A 25,287-nucleotide genomic window follows, 5' to 3' on the forward strand; every position below is an offset into this window, starting at 1 on the left:
TTTCATATAATTGCTTCTCCTGTATTTTGGCATTAATCTTGGTGCAAAAGTTAAATCAACCATGTAACAGATACTAAACCTCCAACTAGACACACAGACACATCTGAAGTGATTTACTTCTAAAACAGTTGAAGCATGTGTAAGCACTAATGATCCTCCTTAAGTACACATATCATCCCCTTGTTTTTATCCTTAACTATAACACTAGCATATTGCTGGTAATGCCTATCAGAAGATGTTCACTCAGAGTAAACTTTCAAAGAACAAGAAAACAGACATGGGGCTTCCCTGGTGGTGCAGTGGTTAAGAATCTGCCTGCCAATGCAGGGGACATGGGTTCGAGCCCTGGTCCGGGGAGATCCCACACGCCGCGGAGCAACTAAGCCCGTGCGCCCCAACTACTGAGCCTGTGAGCTAGAGCCCGTGAGCCACAACTACTGAGCCTGCGCTCTACAGCCCGTGCTCCGCAACGAGGGAAGCCACTGCAGTGAGAAGCCTGCAATGAAGAGTAGCCCCCGCTTGCCGCAACTAGAGAAAGCCCGCGCGCAGCAACGAAGACCCAACGCGGCCAAAAATAAATATTAAATAAATTAATTTTAAAAAAGAAAACAGACGTGGATGTTAAAGCACAATTAGAATGCAACGTGACCTATCAAAATGTCTCATAACATGTTTGAAACAACCAAATCTCATGATTCATTATTGAAGAAACTCCAAACTGTTCGGTCTTACCCTAGAAGCCTGACGACACAGCAAAAGCCAAACAGAGCAGTGCAGCCAAAAGGTGGCTTTCCTTCTCTTCCAGGACATGAGCCTCACGATGGAGCACAAGGGAACATCACCAAACCAGCCCCAATTCTGTCCTCCTCTTCCTGCTTCCCACGAAGCAGGTGACTTCAAGCCAGGTCACACGTTTGCTCTCTGGGAGGGGCTATTAAAAAACACCCACAGCTGGACCACCTGAATCAGAATCTTTGGGGCCCCAGGTATGCTGCTGTGTGACTCACATGAGAACTACTGGTCTACCCATCAGTAGAGAGAGCATTCTGCCTGCGGTTTCTGGGAGGATCATGTTGTCCCCAGGGTCTGCACCACAGGATGGCCACGTAAAAGGTGTGTGGACTGAGCTCACGAGATAAAGAGGAAATAGGCAGAATCATACCTGTGCGCCTGGTGTTCTGGGTTTGGCTTCACTCACGGTCCAACAGCCCAAGATAATAATACTGAGACTCTCAAACTTACTTATTTGAAATCTCTATACTGGTATTTGCACCACAAGCTCAGACAATACAACTTTGCAATCCTGAAAAACAACGGTTTCCAGGGCTGTGGGATCCACATTAATAGCTCACATATACTGTATAAAATAAGATCTGACAAAATGCACCATAAGTGAAACGGCAGCTGGTGAGATGCAGCTTTGCCTTGCTGGGATGTCAAAAATCGCACCTAACAATGCAGTGTTAAAATAACGAGATTTTAAAAATAAAGTATCTTGCCATTTTAGAAAATCAGAATTCATGTTGAGAACGCTTCTGGTAAGATTAAGTTGGAAAAGTAAATGTTAGCTGAGAGTTTCACGGCAAATGCACTTTTGAAGGTAGGGCTCATAATGAAGTGCTCAAGTGCTACGAAGTCACCGTAGCTGCTGTCTAGGGAAGGTTGTGAGGATTACCTGGGATCCAACAGGGCAGAGCCACTAGAAGGAGAAGAGTAATTGTACCTACGTCTTTAGATCGTATCTGAAAGAGTCACTTGGTTGGTTATATTTCATTTCCTCCGTTCTTAGCAATGGTTTTAAAATTGAACTGCTAAAGGTAGAATTCTGGGTGTATCTGATAAGCAGTTTCTAGGAACAGCGACTATTTCGGTTGGGCTATTTTCACACGTACGCGTGGTGATGGAGGTGAAAAGCACAGACAAGATTGAGAGGAACCGAGTTCCAGCCCTGGCCCTGCCCACAGTCCTCCATGCGTGCTGGGCAAGACTCATTGCTGCACCTTCAATTTCCTTATTGATGAGACAGAGGAAGCATTACCTAGCCCATCAGGTAACCCCTCAAATTGCCATTTGGACCACGGAGAAAGGGGAACTTGGATTTGTTGAGCACTTGCTGTATACGAGACAAACTCAGGGGGCGGTGTTCTCCTAGAACTATCAGGCATTCGGTCCTGACGATGCGACCGGCTGAGACTACAAGTGCCGAGTGCGAAGGCAGCACCTGACGGAACAGGTTCCTCCTACGCTCGAGCTGTCTGACGGTGCCGACCACTTCCTTGGTATCTGGCAGAGCACGGGCAAAACAGGCTTGCTTCTCTGGCTGCCTCTGCTCACAGTGCCGTCAGGGCTCTCCCGGCCCCAGGAGAATCCAGACACACCCCAGGCGTGCCCGGGATGCAGCCACCGGCCCCTGGAGGCCACCTCTGCTCAGGGAAGCAAAGGCAGCTCCCCACATCTGCACACAACTGTGACTTCTGTTAGGCTAATCCCCGCTCCCCTCCATCCCCAGGGATGCTGCTTGTAAAGCAAGAGACATGTTCACAAATCAGGGCTGGGCACGCATGTGGACTCAGTAGCCAGACAGTGTGTGCTTGTGCAGAACAAAAACCACACTGGAACTTGAAACTCAGACTGGTATTTCCCAGTTCGTAGTGATCAATGCTGAGAACCTTGGGTTCATCGGGGGCCTTGCCTTCTATAAGAAAGCATCAAACAGATCTTTTCCTCATGAATTCATTTTTAAAATTTAATGAAAACAGGGCTTCCCTGGTGACGCAGTGGTTGAGAGTCCGCCTGCCGGTGTAGGGGACGCGGGTTCGTGCCCCGGTCCAGGAGGATCCCACATGCCGCGGAGCAGCTGGGCCCGTGAGCCGTGGCCGCTGAGCCTGCGCGTCCGGAGCCTGTGCTCCGCAACGGGAGAGGCCACAACAGTGAGAGGCCCGCGTAACGCAAAAAAAAAAAAAAGGAAAAAAAAAAATTTAACGAAAACAGACTTCCCTAAAACTATGCTATATGAAATAGTAGTGATACTGACCCACAAAATTTTTTTTCAGGCTTTTCAGTTTTCACTAAGGCTGATCCCTGCTTGAAAGTGATTTGATCTCATTTATAGATGAGGACATCTCACTCAAGACCTCTGAATTCAAAGTCACACTTCCGTGTTCTCACCAAAAACAAACAAAACGTAACTATGTGAGGTGATGGGTGTGTTAATTAACCTGACCGTGATAACCATCACAACGTATACGTATATCAAATCAAGTTGTACACCTTAAATATATATAATTTTTAATTGTCAACTATACCTTGATAAAGTTGGCAGGGAAAGACATCTAAAACAGAGTTATCTTTGTTTCTGTGTCTTAAACGTGTGAATACGGACACCTGCTTCCCTGTATTAGGGCTGCAATGTGTCTCTTTTTCAGGAGCCCCATTTCTTGGGGGTGGCAATGAAACTGCTCAGGATGACCAAGCGCCCTGCCCCGGATTCTCTTTGGAGGAAGGCGGGGGCTGAGCCTTTTTCTGAAACAAGCTTGGAATCCCGTAGGTGACCCTTTTAACCTCCATTCGGATCAATACTTTTCATCCGAAGCATCAGGCAGCTCCTCCTGGCCTGGGTTAGTTAAGATCTGCTCCCCTGAGCAGAACTACTCTGATGTTTGCTTTGCTCTTCTTTGAAGACACTGCTACCTGAGGCTTTTCAATTTCCCTGTGGGTTTTGAAACCTAAGCTGGGGTAAGTACATCACATTATCCCGAACTATTCCCGGACGACGACTGAGGTTTCGGAGCTACTCCGTGAAATATCAGTGCCCACCAGGAGCCCTGCACCTTGTCAGCGGCTCAGCTCTGCCCCGCCTTTCCGGGCTCAGTTTGCAATCCTGTCCTCACTTAGGGGCCTCGGGTACTGCAGACTCTTTTGTCAAAGGCATCTGTTGTCTGACTTGGACTCCAAAAACACTTTCAGCTGAAGAAAAACGGTTTAAAAGTGCTGCATAATTTGCGGGTAATAGTTTGCAGGGAAATGCTGAAAGGTAAATGACAGCATTTGCAGTGCGCTCGACTTTTGAATCCCCGGCTTAGAGGAAAAGGAGGTTAACTTAGAGGGGAGGTCAGTCATGGACTCGGCCAAGACACGGACCTAGAAGGGAGGGCACCCCACACTGCTTGGTCAACTGGTCCTACACAGTATGTGACCCCCAGCTGCCACCCATGTCCTCCTCTCCCTTCGTCACACAGACCAGCCCTTCCCGCTGGGCCACTGACAGGGATGGAAGCCCGGGCTGGGTCACGTCTGCAGAGGCTCATCCTACCAGGATTCCAATCAGAAGAACCAGATTCTACTATTTCTACCATCCCTAGAAAGAATGCTGGAAAAAAAAATAAGAAGCTGTAGGCCCTGGGCAAACAGTCAGTTGTCCTCGGGGACAGCCTAGGCCTGGAAAGGTGTGGTTGCATGCTGTGTGCTCAGCTGTGCTCATACAGGTCCCCCAGTTCACTGTCCAGGGCATGAGAAGTCACGTCAGTAAACCACCGCAGAGTGCAGCTACGGAGTCAGGGCTTACATCCTAGCAAATTAAGTCAGAAACGCTCCCTTTGGTGGGGGAAAAAAAAAACTAAAAATTGTACAAAGGACTTTTTCTCCATTGACTCTGTAATCCATTAAAGTCTCTAACTTACAGAAAGATCTGACATTATCCCCAAATGTTCCCAGCAGAGGGAATCCAGAAGGATCACCAAGGGTGAATGGCTTCCCCGGAAAGGCTAACGGGCAGACAGCCAGACGATGGGCTGGATTCCAGGTAAGCTGGATCGCCCACGTACAGGTCCAGCCACAGACACCCCGTGCTGCCCCACCTCTGCCAGGTCAGGATTCCTAGCCTACACTCTGCTCCGCGCTCAGAGGCGGCTGGCCGGGCCCACGGGCTAGGTGAGAGGGTCTGGTCTATCCTAGGGGGTCTCAGCAGAGGGGGAGGGAAGAGGCGGGGAAGAGGGTCGTATTCACCACCTTGGCAGGGTGAAGGGGAGGCTACAAACAGACCCAAGATGATGATTTTTATATCTGTGATAGTCATTCACTTTATAGTGATACAATCCTTGGATTAAAAACTCTAGAGAAATGGCCTGAGATTTTCTTATTCTTAACAAAATGGTACAAGAAGAATGAGAAAATGCTCATAATCTGTTTTCTAGACCAGACAGTTCTACTTCCAAAGGCAGAATGGAAATTAAAAGATGTAAAATTAAATGTAAACGTATCAGATGAGAGTTCTTATTTTATGTTGAAAGGCAAAGATTAACTTAAATTATGGTACAAAAATGCAATGAAATCTATGCAGCAATTACCAATGATGGGAGAAATCGGCATCTGTTGACCAAAAAAGGACATGATTTATTGGAAAGGGAAGAAGGTAGGTCTGAATTTTGGAAAGTAACTTTTATGTATATCTACTGCATGTAAACATATGTGCATAGATTTTTCTAACGGGATAATATATATCATAAATGCGGTGGTTAACACTGCATTTCAAGTTATTTTCATTTTAATCTTTGGCTTATCTATATCTTCTCATTTTTTATAGTGGTTTAATTTTTAAAAGAAATTTCTTAACGGAATCCTTTCCTGATGCTTTACAAAAACGATTTGAGGCAGAGGCAGCCTGTTTCTAGGAGGACACAGTGATGGACGAGACTGACAGTCCTTGGGCTCACAGCTCCCAGAGTTCAGCTGGGAAGACAAACTGGCAGCGAGTCAGTCAAGGTCGATCGGTGCCCAAAGCAGCGCAGGGGCCTGGGAACAGAACAGGGTGACTTTCTGTGGTCGGAGCACGGTCAGGGAAAGCAAGGTGGAAGCTAGGATGGACTCAAGGGAAACAAAGTCACCCACCCTAAGCAAAGTTTGGGGCTGGGGAGGGGGCCAAGAACTGAAGGCCAGCCCAGCCGTGGCCCATGGCCAAGTCAGGTCACATGGGGAGACGGGGCAGGAGACAGAGGTGGAGGCCTTGCTCTCGGGGGAGGGGAGCGGCAGAGGAAACCCACTTGGAGTGTGTGCCAGGCTCGCGGGCCACCCTTAGGTACACACCTTACAGCAGGTGGCAGGGTGAGTAGCTGGGATAGCATTAGAGAGGGTGGGGTGTGCACCTGTCACGTGAGCTCTGTCCTGTTATTGCCCCCCATGAGTGTGAAGCTCACCTTCACTAAGGGCCTCAGCGCATGCTCTGGGCGAAGCTTTCTGAGACAGTTACTTTTTCCAAGACAGGAGACTTGAACACACAGGTTCTAGAGTGACCACCCTGGCCACGGCGATCACCAGTCCTGACGCACTCCTCCCTGACCCAGTTTGCTCACCTATAAAGCAGGGACCGTGTTTCAAAGGGTCGTTGAGAGGATTTAATGAGGTGAAACATGTAAAACTACTTAGCACAGTGCAAGAGATCAACAGAGGCCAGGGGCTCCATAAAAGTTATAATATGCACAGGGAGTTTAATTTTCCAAGTTCTGTTGTTTTTACAAGTGTAGAAGGAGACATTTCCTCTGAGTTCCCTGAAGGAAGGGCCAGAGAAATCAAATTCCATTTATTTACTAACTTTTCTTTGAGCACCTCCTCCATGCCAGGCTCTGTTCTAGGTGCTGGAGATGAAGCTTGAATACAAAAGAGGAAAACTCTGACCTTCGTGTAAGACTATCAGGTGGAGTGAGAGGAAGGGCAGAGAGAGGCAACAAGGACACGGACGGATGACAGAAAGTGTAGCCCACAGTATCTGGACAGAGGCATAGGGCTCTGGGGAAAGCCGCAACCAGAGGAGGCTATGGGGGGCCGGTGGGACGGGCTGCAGCCTCACCAGGTGGGCAGAGAAGGAGACGAACTTCACCTTTGGAGAGCGGCCGTCCAGAGAGGACGCAGCGTTTGAGAAGGCAGAGGGCACCTGTGTGTACCAAGCAGGAAGCGCCCGTCCTCAGGAGACACACACCCGGGAAGGCAGGTCCGAGCTGTGTGCCCGGAGGTGGGGAAGCACCACGTGTGTGGCTCCGTGGCTCCCAGGCCAGAGTCACGCCCTCGGGGAGGGAGCCATCGATCCAGAGCCCGCGTGAAACAGGCCTGCTGCCTGCCTTCTGCTCAGTTTCCTTATTTAACTGGAGTTTGGTCTCAATTCAGGGATGAATAAGATACGGTCTTTCAGCCAAGGATGTTTCAAGGGCTAGGGCAGCGTTTCTACACGAGCAGCCTCTTCTTTCACATAAAGTATCGGGTGTTTCAATATCACTCGTATGTAATTCACAAGAATCGGCTCAGCCTATCTACCAGGTCCTATGCCAGGTACCGTGTTCTCTCTTTCCCATTTTTCACCCAGAAAGAAAGATACGGCTTCCTTCTGATGTGCAGTCAAACCTGCGCATCAGGGAAGATGCGGGTGGGCCAGAATTTTTCCTTGACTTCTGAGCGCAAAAATGGTATAAAAGAGACTCTTATGACCCCACCCTGAAACAAGCAGGTGAGCTAAGGGCGGACCATCAGAGCAGGAGTTAGCAAACGACAGCTTTCAGGCCAAACCCAGCCTGCCTGTTGTCCTTGTGGATAAAGTTTTATTAGAACTCAGCCACGCTCACGCATCTGCCTATGGTCTATGGCTGCTTCCGCACTGACACGCAGAGGTAAGTGGTTGCCAGAGCCTATAATATTTACTACCTGGCCCTTCACAGGAGACGTCTGCCAGTCCCTGATAAAGAGCTGAGCCCAACCAAAAAAGATGTCTCTTTTGAAATTCAGTCTGAATTAAAACTTGAAATAATCTATAAAACTTTATTCTAAAGTTTTCAGTGAGTAAAATGTATATTTAAAAAATGACTTCTGGGCTTCCCTGTTGGCGCAGTGGTTGGGAGTCCGCCTGCCGATGCAGGGGACACGGGTTCGTGCCCCGGTCCGGGAGGATCCCGCATGCCGCGAGGCCCACGTACCCCAAAAAAAAAAAAAAAAAAAAAAAAAGACTTCCACATGTCAATTGTCTACAGACTCCGGATGACATCTTAATTCCAACAAGATATAAACCATTTTATGTCATATGCTTTCAACTGTGTCAAAAGCCAAACAAAACAACACCTGTGTGCTCACCTGGCTCAGATCCAGGGCTCAGAGAAATGACTCAAATTCTCTTTAACAGTTTTTGCTTTCTTTTGTGTTGCTTTACGATGCGTGGGAGAATTCAGTTTGCTTTTCCTGTGACTTGGCGCATTAAGGTCTATTGTGATTATACCATTTAACATTCATTCTAAATACGTTTATCTAGGTCAAGAAGTCTCTAAACCAGTATCTTTCAACTCACGGTTTGGAAAACATATACTTGCCTGTCTACGACTTCTCTGTCTTATCCTCATTCACTTTCCTATCCATAGGTATTTATCTCAGGTCTTAGCTCCCTCTTAATTCTCTTCCTTTGGTTTTCTCTCACAGCCTACTTTTGTTCTGATAATCACATAAATTAGTTTAAACTTGTGTATTTACAGTAACTCTCCCTTCAGTGGTTTATGTTTTCATTGAACCCTATTATTCTAGTTGGTTTTGTTTACTGCCGATTTTTCCAAACACAATATTTCTATTCAAGAGTTGTGCCTCTAACTTTATTCTTGGCGATTGATAATATATTATTGAGCAGTTTTTGCAGCAAAAGTCTTTAAGTGCTACATATTCTGAGAATTTACTGAGCTGAGAATTTTTTCTATCTTCGTCACTGTATTTGAAGAGAAAATGTGTCAATAACAACACCAATTGTAATCAAATTCTGGAGAGACTAGAGCTTTGAAAAATCTTTGTTAGCCTCCAATTTCCTGGGCAGGTAGAGTCTCTACTATAAACAGAAGACTGAGGACGACACAGTTGAATCCTGGAAGGGGGGCCCCACACGCTGAGGTTCAAAGCTCAGGCTGTGTATGACTCTGCCTAGGACAGCTCTGCCCACCTACCTAAGCCCGGACTGTCCCCCAGCTGAGTCTTCTCTCTTTGCCCTGGTACCTTAAGAACTATATTTTCTTTCTCGTTGTAATCTACAAGGGTTCCTGGTTGCCTTACCTAGAAAACCAAAAAGCAGGGCAACACCTGCTTCCCAGCTGCAGACCAAGCCCTCAGCCCTGGGAGCAGTTCTAAGATTCTCAGAAAACTACAATTCAGTTGCCCCTACCCCAGTTCTCTGATGATACTCCTTGGGCACCTTAGATCAGCTTCCAGACTGTCGTAGCGTTACATCTCAGCTGGCTCTAAACAGTTGGCCTGGTCTACCTTCTTGTGGAACATAAGCCGGGGGCCTCCACACCCTCACAGACTCCCCTGACCCGTAGGGAAGTGGGGATGGTGGGGGGCTTCACGGCACCACAGACTAATACCGTCATCTTGTTATCTGCCCTTCGTTGCTCTTAACGCACGTAACGCCACCAGTGTCCCAAGTCTTCTTATTAAATATCATTATTGTTGCCATATAATAATTTTATCTTAGGAAATATTTTTGTAGGAATCCACAAGATAGACACTACTAGGACACGTTTACTGTTGTTAAAAGGTGCCCTTTCTTTCCTGCATGTTTCTCCCAATACCAAAGAAAGAGAGCAGGAATAAAAGGAATCCAAATCGGAAAAGAAGAAGTAAAGCTGTCACTGTTTGCAGATGACATGATACTATACATACAGAATCCCAAAGATGCTACCAGAAAACTACTAGAGCTAATCAATGAATCTGGTAAAGTAGCAGGATACAAAATTAATGCACAGAAATCTCTGGCATTCCTATACACTAATGATGAAAAATCTGAAAGTGAAATCAAGAAAACACTCCCATTTACCACTGCAACAAAAAGAATAAAATATCTAGGAATAAACCTACCTAAGGAGACAAAAGACCTGTATGCAGAAAATTATAAGACACTGATGAAAAAAATTAAAGATGATACAAATAGACGGAGAGATATACCATGTTCTTGGATTGGAAGTATCAACATTGTGAAAATGACTCTACTACCCAAAGCAATCTACAGATTCAATGCAATCCCTATCAAACTACCACTGGCATTTTTCACAGAACTAGAACAAAAAATTTCACAATTTGTATGGAAACAAAAAAGACCCCGAATAGCCAAAGCAATCTTGAGAATGAAAAATGGAGCTGGAGGAATCAGGCTCCCTGACTTCAGACTATACTACAAAGCTACAGTAATCAAGACAGTATGGTACTGGCACAAAAACAGGAATATAGATCAATGGAACAGGACAGAAAGCCCAGAGATAAACCCACGCATATATGGTCACCTTATCTTTGATAAAGGATGCAAGAATATACAGTGGAGAAAAGACAGCCTCTTCAATAAGTGGTGCGGGGAAAACTGGACAGGTACATGTAAAAGTATGAGATTAGAACACTCCCTAACACCAAACACAAAAATAAGCTCAAAATGGATTAAAGATCTAAATGTAAGGCCAGAAACTATCAAACTCTTAGAAGAAAACATAGGCAGAACACTCTATGACATAAATCACAGCAAGATCCTTTTTGACCCACCTCCTAGAGTAACGGAAAGAAAAACAAAAATAAACAACTGGGACCTAATGAAACTGAAAAGCTTTTGCACAGCAAAGGGAACCATAAACAAGACCAAAAGACAACCCTCAGAATGGGAGAAAATATTTGCAAATGAAGCAACTGACAAAGGATTACTCTCCCAAATTTACAAGCAGCTCATGCAGCTCAATAACATAAAAACAAACAACCCAATCCAAAAATGGGCAGAAGACCTAAATAGACATTTCTCCAAAGAAGATATACAGACTGCCAACAAACACATGAAAGAATGCTCAACATCATTAATCATTAGAGAAATGCAAATCAAAACTACAATGAGATATCATCTCACACCGGTCAGAATGGCCATCATCAAAAAATCTAGAAACAATAAATGCTGGAGAGGGTGTGGAGAAAAGGGAACCCTCTTGCACTGCTGGTGGGAATGTAAATTGATGCAGCCACTATGGAGAACAGTATGGAGGTTCCTTAAAAAACTACAAATAGAACCACCATACGACCCAGCAATCCCACTACTGGGCATATACCCTGAGAAAACCATAATTCAAAAAGAGTCATGTACCAAAATGTTCACTGCAGCTCTATTTACAATAGAGATGGAAGCAACCTAAGTGTCCATCATCGGATGAATGGATAAAGAAGATGTGGCACATATATACAATGGAATATTACTCAGCCATAAAACGAAACGAAATTGAGTTATTTGTAGTGAGGTGGATGGACCTAGAGTCTGTCATACAGAGCGAAGTAAGTCAGAAAGAGAAAAACAAATACCGTATGCTAACACATATATATATATGGAATCTAAGAAAAAAAAAAAGGTCATGAAGAATCTAGGGGTAAGATGGGAATAAAGACACAGACCCACTGGAGAATGGACTTGAGGATATGGGGAGGGGCAAGGATAAGCTGTGACAAAGTGAGAGAGTGGCATGGACATATATACACTACCAAACGTAACATAGATAGCTAGTGGGAAGCAGCCACATAGCACAGGGAGATCAGCTCGGTGCTTTGTGACCGCCTGGAGGGGTGGGATGGGGAGGGTGGGAGGGAGGGAGATGCAAGAGGGAAGAGATATGGGAACATATGTATAACTGACTCACTTTGTTATAAAGCAGAAACTAACACACCATTGTAAAGCAATTCTACTCCAATAAAGATGTTAAAACAAATACAAATCAAGTGTTTTCTTTAACCCTTTGGGAATGGGATTTTTTGGGGGGAGGTCTACATAAATCCTACAAGGAGTGAGCTCCCATGGAAAACCCAACATTAAAAGGTATGTTCAGATCAGGAAAGTTATAAATTTATGAAGAAATGTTCTCTAGGCATTACTGACAAAAATTATAATTCAATATTACTAGACCCTCTGCTCTATGCAGATATACCCAGGGTGGGACTCTCAGCTACCAATGCACTGAAGATCCAGGAAGAAGACACCCAACTAGCTCCGGGAGAGAAGAGCAATTCTGTTCAGATATAAGTGGTCTTCTCCAGTATCGCTGTACTTTTGTGTACCCCCAACATACAGTTTTAAATGTTTTTTTTTTTAAAAGACCAGTATCTACTAGTTATACTGTATTATTTTAATGTTAAGGTTATTATATAGTGACAGATTTTAAAACATGAATTTTATCTATTGAAAAACAAGTTGGAGGTGAAAATATTCACATATGGCCTGCACCTAGTACAAAACTACACTCCAAATTATCAAACTAATCACTAGTCAGAGGCAGCTATCAGATATTAGTACTTGGTAGTCTGGGACTTGAGAACTTTTCTGCAACAGATTTCAAATTTGTTGACAATAACAACTCCACAAATTTCATTATAGCTCTATGAAATAGATTCTTTAAAGGCCAAAACAAAACAAAAACAAACAAAAACAAAACAACAACAAAATAACACATGTACATTGCTTAACCACGTCTGTAAATTCAGCTAAAGAATCAAAAAGTTGTGTCCGGCTTTCTAACATCATACCCGCAACTGACCAAACAGAGTTGCTCTGCCTTTAAGTCAAGTACATGTCTCTGGTATTTAAATGCACCGTTGTGCATGTGGTTTCCCCCTTTCCTCTATAATCAGCAGCACATTCTCCTTACTGGTCAGATGGGTGGAGTGGAAAGAATGGACTTTAGCATCCAGCAGAGCTGGCTGTGAACGCTGCCCCACCACTGACCGGACCATCAGTTAGCTTCTCCCATCTCAGTTCTCTCACACTAAAAGGGGCTCGTGATATCTACTCAATAGGGCTGCTGGGGAGAAAATGGGGTTTTCATGAGATGCTGTATATAAAATTCACAGTGCACGCTAAGGGCTGAGCATCACAGGCTAAGGGCAGCTTGCAAAGTCCTTTCACTTCCATGGAACTGTCATGGCACTATAATCCCATTCTTTTTTAGTGAGTAAGGATATAAGGGCCTCAGAAGGTGAGGTGACTTTCCTAAAGTCCACTAACCAGTGAGAGTGAGCGAGGCTCCCGGCACCCAGGGCCACCTCCTGCCTGGTCCAGCAAGTTAAGCGGTAAACCTCTACTCTTCAAATTAGTACAGCAGCGGATGAAACCCTTCTAGTGAATCCTCTTATTTTTCTTACGTATCTCACCCTCCTAATGTGAACTGCAAATGTGCGGTTTGGAACAGCCTTGGCCGTGGGGACGATCAGAGTCAACCGAAGGTGACAGCAATGCCCAACCCCTAAGGAAGGAGGCACAAAACAGGCAGCACGCTTGCCTCTACCCCGTAACCACTGTCCAGAAGAAACCAAGCCATGGCTGCCCTCACTGGGACAGGTAGACGGGCACCTGCTCTGACCTGGGGTAATGCAGGGAGCCTTTTTCCCCACCTGAATTTACAAATTCTTAAAGAACTTCCCTGAGCATTTCGACTTTATCATTCACAATCTCTAGCTGCCACTGAGAAGCAGAGCTGTCATGGATGCCCAGCAAACCGAGGGGGCCACCTAGACAGATCGGCACGTGGGACCCCCGCCGCAGCTTCAGGAAGACGGCCGCCCACCCTCCTCCCCATGCCCTCTCGAGGCTGGTCCCTTTGGGACAGCTTAACAGTTACACTGACTTCCAGTGAGTTCTGCTCCACGAGGTTTCATGCACCAGGACGCCCCACAGTCACTTATGAAGACTGTCACGGGGTTAGGGACAAAGGGTCCAGGTGCTACGATTTGTCTGAAACACACCACACCCACTTCGTGCATAAAAAGGCCTGGATTTTCAGTTCTAATATTCAGCTGAAAGTAACGTTTGGAATTTAGTTTCAAAAAAAATTGCAGGGCTTCCCTGGTGGCGCAGTGGTTGAGAGTCCGCCTGCCGATGCAGGGGACACGGGCTTGTGCCCCGGTCCGGGAAGATCCCACATGCCGCGGAGCGGCTGGGCCCGTGAGCCATGGCCGCTGAGCCTGCGCGTCCGGAGCCTGTGCTCCACAACGGGAGAGGCCACAGCAGTGAGAGGCCCGCGTACCTCAAAAAAAAAAGAAAAAAAAAATTGCAGCTTTGGGGAGAAAAAAAATCATAACAATATGAAAAAAATCAAATTATTTGTTAAAATCCCGACAGCCTTAATTGGGTGTGGGTATTGCCAAGCACTACCTATCTGCCTTGAGTGAGCACAGGTACAACCTGCGTGGCCCCTGACTTGTGGTTTTAGTTAAATGTTTTTGCTGAATTTCAGCAATGTGATAGTCCAGTCTGTTACATTACTCTGCATTGCTTCTTACTGACGGGGGGGGGGGGGTGTCTCAAAATAATCACCTCATACGAAAAGTGCCCACAGCATACACGTTTATCTGAGACTTTACCACCAATCCATCTCTAAAATTTAACATTAACTAAATAACAGAAAGGAAGTAATAACATTTAAACTAGGACAACAACCATGTTCAATAAATGGTTTGGCAATTCTGATCAAGCTTCTAGAAAATAGCAAACCAATAAATACAAAGTAACCAAAGCCATGCTTCCCTGGGGTTAGGAGAACAGGTGATGACCTAGGGAAGGGGTGCACAGACAGACATACCCTCAAGTAAAACTGAAATACATCAGAGACAACGTGACCATGACACAATGTAAATTTACAACTTTTTTGCGTAAGAATCCCTTTGCTATACACCTGAAACTAACACAGCATTGTAAGTCAACTATACTTCAATAAAAAAACAAACAAAAACATCTTTTTTTTTTTAAAGGCTCAGACATAGAAGACTGTTTTTAAATCTCACCTGAAGTTACTGGTTGGATAATCAGCCTTTCCATCTTGGAAACTCATCTATAAAAGCACGACATACAAGATCTCGCAAGGCTACCGAGGGGAGAGCAGAGCATGCCCGGGCCCATCCTGATGCCCATCCTGATGCCTGGAACCCCCAGGCCATGGGGCCGGGCCAGGCTTCTCATCTGACTATCCTTTATCTTGTGACTGTATGAACCGAGAAGGGAATGGATTCTAGAACATTCCAAAGCCAGCTCAGAGCAGCTTGAGAGGTGGAAGACAGCAGGACTCCTCAAGCTATGTGACACTTGTGGCTTCTAAGCACTTAGAACGAAACCCCCAGCCTGTGCCAGTGCCAGGCGGGGACTTCCTAAGCAGTTGCACATGGAAGGGCTTCCTCATCTGACATCCATTTTCTGAAAACACAAGAGAACTTAGGTGGCAGCCAAGGATTTCAGAGCGTGAGGGAAGGTGAGCCACGGGGGCGAGGGGGGCACTGGGGGCTGAACCAACAAAATAAGAGAGAAGGAGGTGGCGACGAGCAAAAGAGTGAAGCGGAGAAAAGAACTGGGGGGCGTCTGTAAAAACACACCTCCCATTTTCTCCAGTCTCCCATGTTAGTGACAAATACATTTTTCTTGGCCATTTAAAAACATTTTTTATTTTGAAATAATATGAGACTTACAGAAAAGTCATAAAGGACAGAGAGTTCCCGTATTATCTATCCGTCAGTTTCCCCTGACGCTAACACCTTATGCGGCAAATACAGTTTCTGTTGTCCTGTTCTTCATGCTATTATCAAGAACCGCAGGAGACTGATTTACAAAACTAATAATCCTTTCCTTACTCTCAGCAGTTGGAAGCCGGGATCTGGGTGAAAACACTAACGCCTGCTTGTGTGAAGGGCTCCCGGGCAGAGTCCCCCGTCTCCCCAGCTCCCCTCGGCCAGCCGCCCAGCCCCAAGGAGGGTGGCACAGAAATCCACTCAAAGAGGAGAGTGCGGGGGAAACGCCAAATGACTCGGAACAACTTCTCAGAATTTTTTTTTCTTTTTAAAAGTGAAAGCGGCTACCCCGTGGGGCTGGGACATTGTCAAAAGGTGAGAATCTGCTGTGAGTCATGAAAATCACAAACAAGCACTCAGGCTCAAGTACACCCTCACTGACCCAGCACAATCAGAGGGTTCGTTCGACTGCCGTCTCTACGCACACAGAACACTGAAAGGACTATCTCAGAGCTCTCAACGACGGCTAACAGCTGACAGCACCTTTGTGAAGGAGATTTTAGTAAAGGAATGAACAAGCAGTGTGATGCTACCCCCATTCTTGGCAGATACTACAGAGAAGATGGATAAAGATTCCTGGTGCCCAAGCAGTGGCCGCCAGAATTAGACTGTAACCATGGCTGTAAATCCTTCCAAAGAAAGGGACGGAGTGAGCAGCAGCTAAGACTCAGCTCACCTGCTGATATGGAAGCGGCCGGGGTGATGCTCTCAGAAGAGAAACACAGGGGCTGCCTGATCAGCCCCAGACTGAGCATGTAGACCACCCCTCCTGGTCCTCAGACGGCGGCTCATTTTACAAAAATGAGTTTTCCACAATTTTGCTTTGGAATCAAAATTTAAACTCGTGCCCCCCCCCCCCAATCACTTCTTTTTCACTAATTACAGAAAATAAAACTTTCTGAAATGCTCTGACAGCAGCACACAGTGTTACAGTTGGTGTTAACCATCTAGGGATGTCTGCCCACCACCATCAATATGGCCTCCTTGTCTCAGCTTAGCAGTGTTTTGCCATCTAGGGAGGGGCTGTTATGTATCTGACGGTCCTCCATCTCCTAGCACGTTAAAAGAATCAAGCACTGATAGCCAACCCCACCCAACCAAGTAGACTTGAAGATGAAAACAAAGTTGAAATGTCACGCAGCGCTTTTCTTATTGTGGGTACTTGATAACTGATTCTGTCATGTCCATAATATTAAGTCAAGACAGAAGCTAGATGATTCAGATGTTCACTCCAAGTCAGAATTCTGAACCCAGAGTTCATCGATTCCTAAGGGGGAATCCACGGATAAACATCATAAGATCAATGAGCTCCCTGGAATCGTGGGTGACTTTTTTTTTTTTTTTTTTTTTTGCGGTATGCGGGCCTCTCACTGTCATGGCCTCTCCCGTTGCGGAGCACAGGCTCCGGACGCGCAGGCTCAGCAGCCATGGCTCACGGGCCCAGCCGCTCCGCGGCATGTGGGATCTTCCCGCACCGGGGCACGAACCCGTGTCCCCTGCATCGGCAGGCAGACTCTCAACCACTGCGCCACCAGGGAAGCCCGTGGGTGACTTTTTACGTAGGCATCTGAGCAATTTTCTGAGCGTCCACAGACGCTCGGAGCCAGGATGGGCCGCCAAGACAGATCCAGCCCCCAGCTGCACGGACACAGATGTGTGATGACTTATCCAAGGACAAAAGGACTTCCTTGCGAGACCTGGGGCAAAATCCCATGTGCCCTTCCTCTGAGCCCACCTGCCATCCAGGAGGCTTCCCCTGAGCATACACAAGAGCCTGCAAACGGCGTTTACTGAGGTTAGGGTTCGGCCTGAGAAAACTCAGACTCCCTGCTTTCTTCTCCAAAAAAGCAAAGCTATACTCAAGTCTCTTAACTCTCTATGTCCAACGCAGGAGGCCCAGAAAGAAAGATGGAGAAATAGAAGGCTGAACGCCGAAGAGGATGAGGATGGGGGATAGATGGAGGCCACGACCTCTCCCCCACGACCGTATCCAAGAGCACGCGGCCCACTCCTCAGCCAGCAGAGCACAGGGAGCTCGCGGCCCAGCCCCCTCCTGGACTAGTCCAGGCGCCCGCACCGAAGGCGAGGTCCCAAGGAGCAGGCCGAGGCCCCTGTTCAGCCCCGAGGTGTGGGTGGCCGGCACCTTGCAAAGGACCAGCACATCCCTCTGCGGTCGCATCCCAGAGAGGACAGGAGCGAAACCACAGCCCCCGCTGTTCCACAGGGGAGGAAGAGGAGGGAGGGGCCGGCATCAGAAGTAAGTGTGGCGGGTCAGTCATCCGGTTAAGACCCGGACGGGCCCTGCAGCATCTCTGCGGTCAGGGTCCACCCTGGGTGGCCTTGGCTCTGGGCCCCGCTTGGCCTCAGCGCCCCGCGGCGTGAGGAGGGGGCTGCGCTCACCACGTCAGCAAGCAGAGCCAGAGCGCGTCCGTCCAGCTGCCGGGCCCCGACGGCACAGCCGCCCGCGGTGACTCCCGCCGCTGCCACTCTGCCACTCGGGGGGGGGGGGGGGCCTCTTCTCCTCCACTGTGTGACTCTGCAGATGCCTCGCCATGACAACGTTTTCTTTTGCCCAGAAAAACAGGATGGAAAGGGAGAGCCTGGAGGAGAGCGAGAGAGCAGGGGACGGAGGCTGGGGAAGCAGAGGGCTGGGGACAATGGAGGTCAGAGTGAAGGAAGAGGCCAGAGGAACACGGAGCCAGCGAGTTCATAGGAAAGCCCCCACCACCGGGGCACAAAGGGAAGGTGGCTGAGTGAGCTCTCGGGTGCTGAGGTCCCCACCTCACAGGTGCAGCCGGAGAGCAGGGGGCGCGGCGGCCCCAGGCCTCCCCGAGGCGAGACCTGTGCCGTCGGGCTCCCCGCCCAGCCCCTGCTGCCTGCCCACGGGCACATCCCACATGAGCACAGGGCCCCGCCCCCTGGGCGAGCCAGCCCCGCGCCGGAGCTCTAGGAGCCCCCAAGGCAGAGGCTCAGGCCTTTGGGCCCTCGTCAGGCATCACCCAGCTGGGGGCAGCTTCTGGGTATCCGGCCCCAGGTGGCCCACAGCTCTCAGCCAGCAGTGACAGCCCCCTTCCACTGGCCGGTGTGCGCTGTCCAGGGACACACCGGGCCTAACACAGACCCCTTTAGGACCACAGCCACGTCGATGGGGGTAGGGGCTGTGAGAGGAAGTGGAGAGAGGGGCCAGCACCGGTGAGATTTCTTCCCCCTGCCACCGTGTCCCCTCCTCCACTGGGCACGCCCTCCTGTCCCAGGCTGCGGCCAGGAAGCCACCCACTCGGCGTCTTCCCGCTGCAGGGCGTGAGGCACCCCACACCTCCACTCGCAATGGGCCTGCCCACGCCCGGCGCTGAGATTTGGTTTTCCTCCTTTCTTTCCTTCCCTCATCTGACACTGTGAGTGGCATCGAAGCCTGTGGGACAGAGTGTATAAATAATCTTTGGCCACAAAGAGGGCAGTGATGTCCCTTCCTTTCACTCCAGCAAAGACTTGGCATCTCCCCGGTACATCAGCCCTAACAATCAAGGACGGACCAAGAACAGGGGGCTAACACCCTGAAGCTAGGAAAACAGGGAATTTTTTTTAAAATCCAGCAAACTACAAAGAGACCAAATGGCCTTTCAGACACCAATGAAAATGAATCCCAGACATTTTAAACAAGTTCACCAACTTGCCCCCAAGTCCCTTCCGAAAGGAAGCAGGGTGCTAGAAATGTAGAACAGTGCGTTGGAGAGCTAATGCGGAACTCAGCTCTACTTTGATCCCTCCCAGCCTGTGTCCTTCTGTGCCCTTGGTGACTCTCTCTGCCCTGAAGTGATGCCTCTCTTCCAAAAGGCGAAGAGTCTGCAAGACCTCCTAAGCATCTCTCATTCACAGCTCACTCCTGCTAAGGATAAAGGCAAACCTAACATACACTGCTTTTATTCAGTCATTTGAACAGCCCTTTAGAAAAGGTCATCAACTCACAACAGTCTACCTAAGAAAAATAAGCTAAAAGATGGGCAGGCTTTGTCTCCATGCAGATGACAAAGAGCTAAGAGGACTCCACCGCCAAGGCCCTCAGCTTCCAATTCTTTTTTATCTCAGGGGACAGCTCAGCAGGATTTGACCACAGACACTAACTTCAAGAAGACTGGGTAGGCAGCCTTGTGGCTAAGTCGTGCATTAGGTGAGCAGAGTGGGAAAGCATTCAAAATGTGCAAATGTATGAGCCACGTCGGGAAGCGGGGTTGCTGCTCACCTAATAATCAATCTCTCATGTCTGGGCTTCTAGTCATCCACGATCCTCTCCACTACACAGGCTTGGAGCTATTGTTATTTTTACTTACAGATGAGGACACAGAGGCTTAGAAAGACTGAGTACCTTGCCGCAGGGCACGCAGTGGTAAAGCCTGGTAGCCCAGGATACAGATTCAGGTTTCCAACTACTGAGATCAAGAGTTCTTTCTATTATACCACCACCTACAAGAAAAGGCTACCCGGAATTGAATCACTGTGAAAGATGATTGTCTCGCTACTGGGGAACATCAGGCTCCAGATCATTTTTCAGGGACAAATGGGTTTGCTGTAAGGATGCAACCTCTCTGTTCCCTCCTATAGGAATTATGTCAGACAGCATGCATTCAGAAATAGGCATGTTTAGTTTCCGAAAAAGGATCATGATTAATCTATTCAACGGCAGCCATGTAGAAAGACTACCATTTACAAATAAATTCTATTTTCGCTGGACTTTTTAACAAAAGCACCTTACGACCAAGAGATCCTGAAATAATGCAGGACACTCAAAGACAGACAAGAAAGATATATAGTTAAAAATGCTGAAAAATAAATCACACGAATCTTTTTCTTTTCCTGTAGCTTCTTAGAGACGCAAGCTCTTCAAAGCAATTCATGCAAAAAACTCAAAAGGTTAAGCTAAGGGGGTGAGCAGGCATTAAATATTCAACGCAAGTTATGTTCATGCCGGACACCAAAACCTAACCATCAGTGCATGTCCCTTTTTTCTACCTTGAAAAAATAAAACAGGACAAAATATATTCTCAACATGATTAAATTGCAAACAGCACAACACACAGTTGTCAAGGCTATCTGTCTCCAGATCCTCAGTGCTCTCTGTTCCATCAACACCACGCCTACAAACCTCAAGAATAATCACTGCCAAAGCTACACCCGAGGTGATTACATAACATTTTTCTAAAAAGCTGAAAAAAAATATTTAAACAGGAGTAACAGAAGTAAAACACTGCTTACCTTACAGAAAACGGGTTTCACTCTTGTGGATTTTCTTTTACAGCAATACGCCCAATACAAGTACGGACAACACTCCAAGAAAATTTGACAAAGCATAAAATTGTTTACTGTCTTCAAATTATCCTTCTCTCTTTTCAAACATATTTGACAGAGTAAATCTTTTGAAATTTCCCTAGGACTTTCTGATACCTTTCTATTTCAAAAGGACAAACTATTTCAGAGATTCATTTAGAGACCTATGCATCCTTGGAATGAGGAAGGAAAAGTTGACAGTGCCACCGAACAACTAGTATCCGAAAGAAATTCTCTTAATCCTGAGCTGTAAAGAGTGCTTGAAGATTACTGCCCAGATCCCTTCCGGAAAGAAAGGCTTATCTTGTCTGCATAACAGTCTTTAGGCATTTTAGAGTGAAATCAACTTTCAAGACAGAGAAAAGAAAACCACGCAAGCATGCCTACATTTGGATCAGAAGGCACATCCCTGAGAATCAAAGCCCTTGTTTACTTACATGCTGTACATAGAAAGGAAAAGTTCAAAGAAACCTGCACCCTCTGTGAGAAACGATTCCATCTAAGTCGGCTGCTGGGAAATGAGTAAGACACGCGTTCTCTCTCACTCTCATCCCAGGCAGTGAAAAAAATCCCAAACTGTTCTTTCAAGTCACATTCACAAGGGCTTCCTAGCGCCACCAAGCTCTTCCTTCAAGGCAGCCTGGGGGTTGGGGAAGGCTCACCCCCTTGCTCTGGATTTCCACCCCATGCCCTGAACCCGCCTGCTCTGGGAAGGTGCCGGGTTAGGGCACACAGGGAGACGGCAGGACCACCGAGTGCCACATCTGCAGAGCCAGCTCAGAGGGCGACGAACAAAGCAAGCGGCACTTATGTGGGGACGGCTTTACACACCTCAAGTTCCCAGAACAAACCAGAAACTCCTTCAATCCCCTCACTTCTAAAAGAACTGTTTATTCCTTTCAGGCTCCAAACTATTGCAGTAGTGCGAGCTGACTGCTAACAATATTGAAAAAAGAAAATTCCCCAAACCGGAGAGGTTGACAGGGGCACACAAAGAGCTGTGACAGTAATAGGCACCCTTGAGGAGAATGGCGGCAATCAATTATGAACCATTTGCAGAAATTGCGGGGCTGTCAAAAGCCCTACTTACAGCTGTGCTTCTTCAAGCCAGGCTGCATTTGATTTTCAAAGGACATTATTCCTGATTCTCAGGTGTAGAATATTGTTAGTAAAAATACCCCAAACAGCCCAGGGGTTCAACCAGGGTCTTATCTGAAAAGTTGTTAATGACCCCTGAGAAGGTTGACGGGCCAGCATGAGAAGCCCAGGAACCAGAGACAGGTCTCCCCTCTGGGGAGTGACCACCTCCTGTGGGCACCATGGGACAGCGCCAGGGCCATCCCGAAAGACCCAGGACCAGCCCCCGCTGGACAGGCACCCTAAAACTCCCAAATCACCGTTTGGAAAATAGGAAAGCATTGCTTTTAGATATAACCTGCTGTTTCTAGGAGGCTAAACATAATGAGAGAAGAGACATTTTATTTTTTAATTCTTCAAAACTTCCTTTTCACTACTATCCATCACAGTGATCACTTTGGATGATCACAGATTCTTTTTTCCCCAAGGAACAAAGAATATGTAAACCGAGTAGCTGCTAGGCATTTGCTAGGATTTTTTTTAAATATACTGAAATCCATTATTATAGATAGATATCTTCAAATTTGAAAAAGGTGAGCTGATAACTACTCTAGACTTGAGAGGAATCTGACAGCAAATGCTTAACATGCTAATATTCTTTAATATTTTTTTCTTCTGTGTTCCTTGATATCTTTTGCTTTTTCCTTTAATCATCTTAGCAATGAAAATTAGGGCTCAGAGAGCTCCAATTTCAAGCTGAACTGCAGTTTTCACTCCTCTTCTAAATTTCTAACTGATGCTCCAATGTTCATCTTAAAAACCTTTGTTTAGTTATGATAGGCATTAATAGAAATGGAAATAGCCTCAACATGGTAACTTTCTGCAGATTTATTTGATTGAATCTTCACATAAAATAAAACCTGGAAAAGAATTTAATTTCCTCCTTAAGAATTTTCATGGGGAACTCAAACATCGTAACAGAGAGGAAACCATTATCCCTAATGGCGTTAACGATCTCCCCAAAGCTGCCACCTGCGACAGTGCCGCACAGCCACACTGACCTTAAACAGAGAGCCTAGCTTCTTGAGTGTTGCCTTAGCATTCTCCTTTTTTAAAAAAGTCAAGACAAAGCAATCCAGACGCATCTATTTGATGCTCTAGGATCCACTGCTTCCAAAAAAACGATGAATTTGAGCTACAATATTGGGTTCCCACAAGTAAATAACCACCAGAGAGAGAACAGAGCAGAGAGACTAAAAATGCTGATGACTGCAGTTTAGTAAAAGAAACTGCTTCCTGGGGGCATAACCAGGCCAGTGAAAGTAGCTGAGTATTTGGTTTGTATGAGGAACTGAGAAGAAAGGAAAGGGAGATTTTGGAGGAGGTGGCTAGGGAATGGGGGGAGGAATTCAGGGGGTAAGAAAGGGAAACAGAGAAGAGAGGTGAGGCCAGGTGCCAGTGGCCACTTGAACCTGCTCTGCAGCTGGCAGGCTCTATCCCACCCCATCCACCCATCCCACACTGAGCACCACCACCAGTCACCTGGGGCTGGGCCAATGGCCAGTCACCTAAGGACCGGCTCCTACGAGTATTAGTTTAAACCCAACTGGGGTGTGGTCCTGCTATAAATTTTTTTAAATACCCATCATAGTTTACATTGCCTCCACTCTTGTTTTGTATTTAAGACAAAAGGAAGAAATATGAAACAGAGTTATAATCTCAAAGTCAGTTAAAACTGGACTGTGTACTTACAAAGATCATGTCAGACAGACAATTTCTGAAAAGAGAGCTAACTAAGAACAGTTAAAAATGTAGGAAAGGGGGCTCCCCTGGTGGCGCAGTGGTTGGAAGTCCGCCTGCCGATGCAGGAGACACGGGTTCGTGCCCCGGTCCGGGAGGATCCCACATGCCGCGGAGCGGCTGGGCCCGTGAGCCATGGCCGCTGAGCCTGCGCGTCCGGAGCCTGTACTCCGCAACGGGAGAGGCCACAACAGCATACCGCAAAAAAAAAAAAAAAAACTGGAACCCTCGTGCACTGCTGGTGGAACGTAAAACGGCGCAGCGCTGGCTGTGCAAGCCAGTTGGGCTGTTCCTCAAAAAAGCTAAACATAGAATTACCACATGACTCAGCAATTCCACTCTGAGTGGCACACCCAGAAGAAGTGAAAACGAGGTTTTAAACAGATATTTGTATGCCAATGTCACTGCAGCATTACTCACAACAGCCAAACGGTGGAAACAACCCACGTGTCCATCAATAGATGAATGGATAAACAAAATGTAGTGTGTGTGTGTGTGTGTGTGTGTATACACAATGGAATATCATTCAGCCATAAAAGGAGTAAAGTTTTGATACATGCTACCACATGGATGAACCTTGAAAACATTATGCAGAAACAAAAGGACAAATATTATACGATCACACTCACATGACATAACCAGAACAGGCAATGAGACAGAAAGTATAACAGAGGCTTCCAGGGGACTAGGGGGTGGGATGCATGGGTGGTTATTGTCTAACGGGTACTGAGTTTCTATTTGGCAGGATGAAAACGTTCTGGAAATGGATAGTGGTAATGGTTTGCACAATACTGTGAATGTTAATGCCATGAAGCACACACTTGAAAGTGGTGAAAATGGCGAAGTTTATGTTTTATATATTTTATAACAAAATGACAACATTCCAAAAATAGTTTCTCTTCAGCCAAAAATAAATGTAGTAAATGAATACAACAGTAATTTTATGTGACCCTCAGAACACCTGAGCTTAGATTTTCCTTGTCAAACCATCCTAGTGTACAAAGGACCACGTTTGCAGTACTCTCAGGTGGCATGCCACAGGGCAGGCAAGAGGTTGGGCCAGGGTCAAGGATTCCTACTAGTACTTCACTTCAAATAAAGAAGGAAACTATTTTCTTTAAAGAAAAAAAAAAAATGTTTGTATTGACTGTTGTACCTAGGGATAGGAGAACTCCATCTTTTTCTCCCCACCTCAGGTGCAGGTGGGAATCAACACTTGCCTGCCAGGCCCTTGTTTGGGATCTGGGGCAGCATCTTACCCTGAAGGTCTGCTCCTTCTTCTCCCTGTGGGAAACCTGGTCCAGCGTGCCATCAGTCTGACTCCTTTTCAGGCCAGTTGTGATGTCAGGGACATTGCTGAAATCTGCATGAAAAGTGACAAAAACATAGGCGAGTTTGGCCATCTGCAAAGAATAGTAGTGAATGACTTAGAGGCTCAGAGAAAGAGAGGCAAGAAAAAAGTTAACTAACACCCTAGAAGGCAGGACACCATTGTCCGTAGTGATACTGACGCTA

At 46.7% G+C, this 25,287-nt stretch overlaps 1 protein-coding gene across 12 annotated transcripts in view; it reads right to left on the minus strand.

Moving 5' to 3' along the window:
• The window catches only part of TIAM2 (TIAM Rac1 associated GEF 2), a 231,900-nt gene that overhangs the window by 18,856 nt on the left and 187,757 nt on the right, over window positions 1-25,287 (minus strand). For 10 of the 12 annotated variants that reach the window (XM_067701695.1, XM_067701698.1, XM_067701694.1 and 7 more), the window contains one exon: window positions 25,032-25,135. In XM_067701695.1, the coding sequence (XP_067557796.1) occupies window positions 25,032-25,135 (104 nt within the window). Of the gene's footprint in view, window positions 1-20,823; window positions 20,847-21,332; window positions 22,092-25,031; window positions 25,136-25,287 lie in introns of those variants that run through there. The other 2 variants (XM_067701704.1, XM_067701705.1) reach the window with 2 other exon arrangements.

This window comes from Pseudorca crassidens, chromosome 13, assembly GCF_039906515.1.
Source record: "Pseudorca crassidens isolate mPseCra1 chromosome 13, mPseCra1.hap1, whole genome shotgun sequence".
Lineage (NCBI taxonomy): Eukaryota > Metazoa > Chordata > Mammalia > Artiodactyla > Delphinidae > Pseudorca > Pseudorca crassidens.